Below are 7,318 nucleotides of genomic sequence, written 5' to 3' on the forward strand. Positions count from 1 at the left end.
TAGAAGAGTACTTTGAAAGAGAACTACCAGAAATACAAGCCGAGTTTAGAAGACTTTGTGGCACTAGAGACATCACCATCAATGTTGGATGGACATTGGCTGAAAGCAGAGAGTACCAGAGGAATGTTTATCTGTGTTTCATTGACTACGTAAAGGCATTTGACTGCATGATTATAGCAAATTGTGGCTAATCTTGGAAAAAATGGGAATCCCAGAACACTTGAATGTGCTTAAATGAAATCTATGCTTGGACCAGGAAGCAGTCCTCAGAACAAAGCAAGGAAATACTGCATAGTTCAAAATCATGAAAGGAGTGCATCAAGGATGCATCCTATCTCTCTATATTTGGCGGAACAGATCGTTTGGAAGGCTGGACTTTGTGAGGAGGAATGTGGCATCAGGATTGGAGGAAGACTCATTAGTGACCTGTGATGTGCAGGTGACACAACTGTGCTTGCTGAAACTGAAGAGGACCTGAAGCATTTGTTGCAAATCGAGGATGTTAGTCTGCAATATGGACTGAAGCCCAACATCAAGAAGACAAAGGTTTTCACTACTGGGCCAATTGGCAGCACCAAGATAAATGGAGAAGAGACTGAGGTTGTTAACAATTTCAACTTGTTCGTCTCCACAATCAACACTCTTGGCCCCAATAGTCAAAACCGACTAATTGCTCTAGGGAAGGCTGCTCTCAGGGACCTCTCAAAAGTGCTTAAATGCTATCAGTTTGGAGACTAAGGTACACCTGATTCAGTTCATGGTCTTCGCAATTACTTGCTCTGTGAGCTGGACAATGACTAGAGAGGATTGAAAGAGAATTGATGCCTTTGAATTATAGTTCAGGAGAAGAGCATTCAACACACCACGGACTTCCAAGAGAACAAACAGGTTTATCCTGAAGAGGATGAACTAGACTTGGAGGCAAGGATTTTGAAGCGCCATCTCATATATTTTGGCATATGGCTAGGAGGGACCAGTCCCTAGAGAAAGGACATCATGTTTGTAAGGGTAGATGGACAGCACAGAAGAGGAAGACCTCAAACGAGATGGATTGACACAGTAACTGGGGTAATTGAGATCGGTGTGTTTGAGACAATGAGACTGGCTCAGGATAGAGCAAGTTTCAGTGCATAGGTTTGCTATGAGTCACAGGCGATGGCATTTAACAACAACAACATACACATGGACCTCACCCAACGGTCTACACAGGAATTGGATTAATTGGAAAAACTCAATATCAGCTGTGAAAACTAGGCCAGGTGCTGACTGTAGAACAGACCAGCAACTACTCACATGCAAATTCAAACTGAAGATTTTAATAGGAAAAGGGAAAAAAAACAAAACCCCAAACCAACAAGTCATTGTTGCTAACTCGTGATAGAGAATATCTTGACTATAATATTTATGGAAGCAGATTGCCAGGCCTTTCTTCTGTGGTGCTGATGAACCACTAACCACCTTGAGACCTCTCCCCAAAACCCATTGGTCCAGAATAGCACAAAACACATTGTGTTAGGGACTAGGTGCTGGCTTAAACACATTTTGTGCATCAAATTGTTTAATCTCAGCAGCTCCGATCTCGTCCTATTCCCATCTGCATATTATGGATGAAGCCTAGAGAAGTTATGCTTTTCTTGAGAAAACTATTTGGTAGTGAAATTCAACCTAAAGGTGATTTATTAAAATAAAGAACTTTGAGGGGTAAAAAAGGAGGTAAAAATGTCGTCTGTGCCATCACTCTGATTCCAGTCATAAAAGAGCTGAGCCCAAAGACCCAGCACAGGTATAAGAGTAAATTTTATGCCTAGCACAGGTATAAGAGCACATATAGACAGAGGAGTGTCAACAGGTTGCTTTAAAAGGGTGACCCCAAGAAAGAGGCGAGAGACACCCCACTAGAACCACAGGAAGCTGTTATGACTCACGTAGAGGAGACTCAAAGGATGAAATGCTTTGACCGAGGTCCAGTAAGAGCCACTGCTGCACTGAGCCCCGAGGATGTCAGAACATACATTTTCTACTTCCTCTCCATACTGTCAGAAAAGACCCACCTTCCCGTCCTGCTGATTAGGTCCAAAGCCTCCCAAGAATAGGGACAGGGGAGCCTTTTGACATCCTTTGTCCACCTGCCTGCAGTCTGGCTTGCCAGTAGCCCCTCTGCAAAGATAGAGGCGTTGGGTTTGCATTGCAGTTCTTCCCACATGGAGGACTCATTAGAGATGATCAGCTTTGCCTCATCTATTACCTTACAAAGTAAAAGGGCAAGGATACTCAGTCCTTTTTCCTGGTGCAGAAAGTGAGTCTTAGAGAGAAAGAAATCAGGGCACAGTCAGGTCCAGGGCTGAACCTCTCATCCCAATCTAGCCTCATCTCTTGATTTCTGTCTCTGGCCTGGGGTCTTCGATCTAGGACAACACTGACGTCTTTGAGCTCAGACCTTGGTCCACTCTCTTTCGAGAAACCATCTGCTTTCCTTTTCCATCCTGTTCCAGAAGGCTCTGTTACCTTGGGAGACCTCTATTCACTTGCCAGGCACCTCCTGCCGCCCACCTCACGCCTTGGTGGTTTCAGATCCGGCTCCAACACAGTGTGCCCCAGACTGACTCATAACTGGTGGGAAAGTCACATCATCAAACAAACCTGGCCCTGGAGGAAGCCCAGCCACCAGGGACAGAAGAATCAGTTGTCCTCATCAGGCTCACTGCCTAGTCCTCCTAGCTCGGGACTTGGCATCCCTGCACTGGCCTACTCCCGTACCCTCAGCCACACAGGGGTCTTTCCAAGAGAATCAACAGCAGACTCTGGTTAGGAGCTCATGCTGGTGTCCAAGACTTTAAGGCCAAATCCTGCCAGGCTGAGCAAAGTCCACGCTATTGTAAAGCCAGCAGACCTTTATTGTCCCTCTCCCACAAGGTTGTCCCTGCCAGGCATCCTGTGCTCCCTTGCATTCTCCTTGTCCTTGCATGCCTCTCTGTCTTTGAACAGGGTCTCCTCTTGAATTTCATCCTTCTCCAACAACTGAAAACATGCTCATTGTTCAAAGCTTTGATAACCATGTCCAATGTCACTATCTCCCAGAAACCAGAATTGCCTTTTCCCCTTAACCGGCCTCAAGGATTCTGAAGCTCCATCAAGATATATTTCAGGCATGTTGCAAGGAGGGACTGATTCTTGGAGAGGGATGTTATGCTTGGAAGGGTGGAGGGCCAGTGCAAGAGAGGAAGACCCTAGATGAGATGGATTGACTCAGTGACTGGCATAATGTGCGTAGGTATGTCAGAGGTAGTAAGGTTGGCTCAGGAGAAAGCTATTGTACATAGGGTCGCTACGAGTTGCAGACAATTTGACAACATATAACAACAACTTAATCAGCTGAAACCACTCCCTCTCTTGTGTTGGCCTGCTTAGCCAGCCTACCTGTTTTCTAGGCCTCATCTCATTTTCCCTCTGCCAATATTAGTTTATTTCCATGTCTGTCTCTCACCTATCCTCACCTGGACTGTGGCTCCGTGGGAATATGGAGCAAGTTGGCACAGGACCTGGAATAAAGCTAGCACCAATTTGTAGAATAATGATGCTGTTGTAACTCATGGTGACCCCTTGTGTGACAGAGTAGAATTGTTTCATAGGGTTTTCTTGGGATGAGCCATCTCCTACCATGTGATTTACAGCCTCAGAAACCCATTGGTGGGTCGGAGATGAGTCAGTTCTGACTCCATGGGAGTGGGCTTGAACTGTGAGAGTTGAATTTCAATGGATACAAATTGTCGGGTCTTTTCTTCCCTGGTACCATCAGGTGAGACTGAACCATCAACACAGGTTAGCAGTAGTGTCTGAGGCACCTAGGGACCTAGAGGTGCTAATATGTACTTCACACTGGCTAGAGGCCATTGTGTTGAACGCTTCCTTGCACTTAGCTCACAACTACCTGAGACGGTCTCCCTCTGAGGAAATAGTTTTGAAAATGTGGATTGTGACTTGGAAAAGGGAGAGTTAGATTGAAAGCCGGGTTCATCTGAATCCTCAAGGACTGCCCCAGCTCTCCTCTAGCCCTCAAAGTAGACAGGCGGTGACATTACTGCTAACTGTCCACATCCCCAGGACCCAGAAGCCCAACGGCTGTGCCCTCGAGGTTACCGGCCACCCTGCCGCAGCCTTTGCTTTCCAGGTTATGACATAACAGTTGCACAACTCAAGTTATTTTCGAAACAAACGGTCTGTTTCCTCTCCTGGGCACTGCCAGGGGCGGTGGCCTCCATCCCACTCAGGGTCCTCAACTGCCTCAGAACTTTGGAATCTAAACACACATGGGGGTGGAGGAACAAGGAAATGAAAACGCAAGATGGTAAAGTGACCTAGTTTTATTTTGGTTTTGGAGGCCTGAGGGAGGCAGGTGAGACGTTTCTCCGCTCTGTCGGGGTTTGGAGATGAATAATCTTCCCCTCCCTGTGGCAGGAGGCCCCTTGCCCGCAGGACCTAGGCAGCGGGGCAGGAGGCTCAGTGGATGATGGCTCCGGGGACCCAATCCCGGCAGTGGTTCAGCGAGGAGAGGGGGCAACAGGCAGAGGCCCGGCTGGAATGGCTCAGATATGGGGGGGGGGGAATCGGAGGGAAGTGGAGAGGGCACAGATTCCAAGAACGAGGATGCCCAGATCCGGTTCAGTCCCCTTCAGTTTATGGTAAGGCGGCAAGTCGGAGAGGCAAAGCCAAACTGTCACCCCAATGGGGCTGGAGGGGCCTCAGAGATGCCGCTGGGTCTCGGACTCTGTGCATAACCCGCTGCCTCCACCCTCATGGAGGGCGCGTGCGGGGCCCAGTCCCTCAGTGCAGGATCCAGGGGGCAAACGGGCCCCCTTCTCTCGGGCACGCCAGGAGGCGCCTGCGGAGCTCAGCAGCTCACGGAGCCGGCGGGCGGCGCCGATCCCAAGTCCGAGAAACAGTCGAACTCGCTCTGGCCCAGGAAGAGCTCCGGCAGTTCGCGCACGCGGTGCAGCCCGAGCTCCAGCTCCAGCGATGTCAGCGCCTCCTCGTCGATGAGTTCTGCGTCCATGCCGCCCAGGGTGTGCGCTGGCGGCAGTGGTGCCGGGGCGCCGGGCGCAGGCTGCAGGCCCAGGGGGCCTCCTGGGACACCTGGGAGCGCGGGCGCGCGGCCCGGGTACAGCGTCGCCGCGGGCTGCAGGTGCGCGCTGCCAGCGCCGGGCGGCACGGCCGGGAAGGGTTGGAAGGCCGCCGGCGGCCCGAAGGCCCCGTACGCCAGGGTTCCGGGTGGGGGCGGCGCTGGCCCGAGCTGAGCCCCCCGGGGCCGCAGCCCGCTGTCTAGGCCAGGTCCCGCGTAAGGCTGCAGAGTCCGGAGCGTGTGAGGGCCGTGGGCGGGCGCGGCGGGCGGCGGCCGCTGCATCAGGCGGTAGCCCTCAGCGAGCATCAGATGGTCGGCCATGGAGACCGGCGATGGTCAGCGCGGGCGGCTCCGACCGGGCCCAGCTGCTTCTCTGCAGTGAAGGCCCCCCAGCTGCGCGCCGTCCTCGCAGTCCAGTCGTTCCAAGGAAGATCGAAACCGCCCGGTGGCCCTATCTAGCTAGCCCAGGACGCACTGGCTTCGCGCACCTGCGCGGCCGGAGGTCGTAGCTCCAGCCGAAGAGCCTTGGCACATGAATTAGGTCGGCTCCGAAGACCTTGGCGCCGCGCCCCTCAGCGGTCTCTTATACTCTGAGGCTGAGCGGCCTCGCCCCCGAGCACCCATTGGCTGAGCGGAACAGCCCCTTGGCGTGTCTCTTTGCTCCTTCTCTGATCTCAGTCCCGCCCTTAGTCGAAGCTCCGCCTCTTTGGCCGCTTGCACAGACTGAGTTCTGCCAGTGCTGCAGGGTGTTTGGCTTGTTCCAAGGGGGATAGTTAGGTCAGAAGCAAGGCCCAACCAGAACTGACCAGTTTGAACTGACTGAAGGTGGGTGGGAGGTTCAGAGGTCTATGTGCCTCCAGATCTACAGATCTCAAGCCCAAACTCTTACTAGTTTTACAGGTGGGCACCGAGAAAGAGTGTGGAGTTTAATTTCCTAGGAATACACAGAGAGGCATTTGCAGAAGGGGGAATTTTAATTGATACTTCTACACAGGATCCCTTTGAGAGGTCAGCTAGCTTTCTCCTTCACCTCCAGGCTTGTCAGTTGCTCCTCTTCTGTCTCCCACCACACCTAGTCTGTTGAAGCATGCACTGAATTGTTATTAAAGTAGTTTATGAGCATCTCTCTTGAAGGTCTTGTTCACCTTAGTATCTCCAACACTTGGCTCAGAGCCTGGCTCAAGACAGGCTCTTAATCAAAGTCGGGTGGATGGGCAAATGATTGACAAGTCATTGACCAGGTTTAATTTTCTTCATCTGCAGCATAGGAACAACAGTGGCAGTTCTGCATAGTGCCTGGTTCAAAAAAATTCCTCAGATGAAAGAAAGACTGGATTTTGTTCTGTCCCTGAGACCCTGAAAACAGTAATAGTAGTACTAGAACTTCTGAGTTCTTGTCAGGTGCCGTTGTGTCAAGTACAACTCATAGTGACCTGAGAACAACAGAGCTGAAGTCTGTCCTGTCCTGTGCCATCCTCACAGTCTGACACATTCAAGCCCATTGCTGCAGTCACTGTGTCAATCCACCTGGTTGAGGACCCTCTCCTTCACCCTCCCTCCACCTTTCCAAACATGATGTCACTCTACAAGGAATAGCTTCTCCTCTCAACATGCCCAAAGTATGTGAGACAAAGCTTTGCCATCCTTGCTTCCAGGGAGTACTCTGGCTGCACCTTCTCCAAGCATTTCTGTTTGTTCTTTTGGAGGTCCATGGGATATTCAATGCTTCTCTCTAACACCATAGTTCAAAGACATCTTTATTCACTGTCCAGCTCTCAGATGCATAGTAAGTGACCAGAAAGATCATGGCCTGAATCAGGTGCACTTTAGTCCTCAACTGACATCATTGCTCCCCAATAATTTGGAGCAGTCGTCCATGATTGCAGACTTTCCTAGTGCAATATGTCCCCTGATCTGGTACAAATTGTACTGAGGTGGATCTAAGCAAGATGAAGTTGTTTACAGTTTAAATCATCTTTCCATCTATCATGATATTGCTTATCAGTCCAGTGGCAAGGATTTTTGTTTTCTTGACATTTAGATGAAATCCATATTGAAAGCGACTATGTTTAACCTTCTGCAGCAAGTGCTTCGAGTTCTCCTCACTCTCAGAAAGCAAGGTTAAAAACCAGTAACTTCCTTGAATGGAGCTTCAATTCAGATCCTGTCATCGTTCTTCAAAGAGATGGAAAAAAAACAATC

The 7,318-nt window shown here is 50.3% G+C and overlaps 1 protein-coding gene across 1 annotated transcript; it reads right to left on the bottom strand.

Annotated features, from left to right (window-relative positions):
* Positions 1 to 4,888: 4,888 nt before the first annotated feature.
* On the bottom strand, positions 4,889 to 5,437 carry CITED4 (Cbp/p300-interacting transactivator, with Glu/Asp-rich carboxy-terminal domain, 4). Its single transcript, XM_006886516.1, has one exon. It carries the CDS (start codon positions 5,435 to 5,437, stop codon positions 4,889 to 4,891), a length of 549 nt encoding a protein of 182 aa, XP_006886578.1.
* Between the last annotated feature and the right edge of the window lie 1,881 nt (positions 5,438 to 7,318).

The sequence above is a fragment of the Elephantulus edwardii genome, unplaced genomic scaffold (genome assembly GCF_000299155.1).
Source record: "Elephantulus edwardii isolate Elephantulus edwardi_28Jun2011 unplaced genomic scaffold, EleEdw1.0 scaffold00049, whole genome shotgun sequence".
Taxonomy (NCBI): Eukaryota; Metazoa; Chordata; class Mammalia; order Macroscelidea; family Macroscelididae; genus Elephantulus; species Elephantulus edwardii.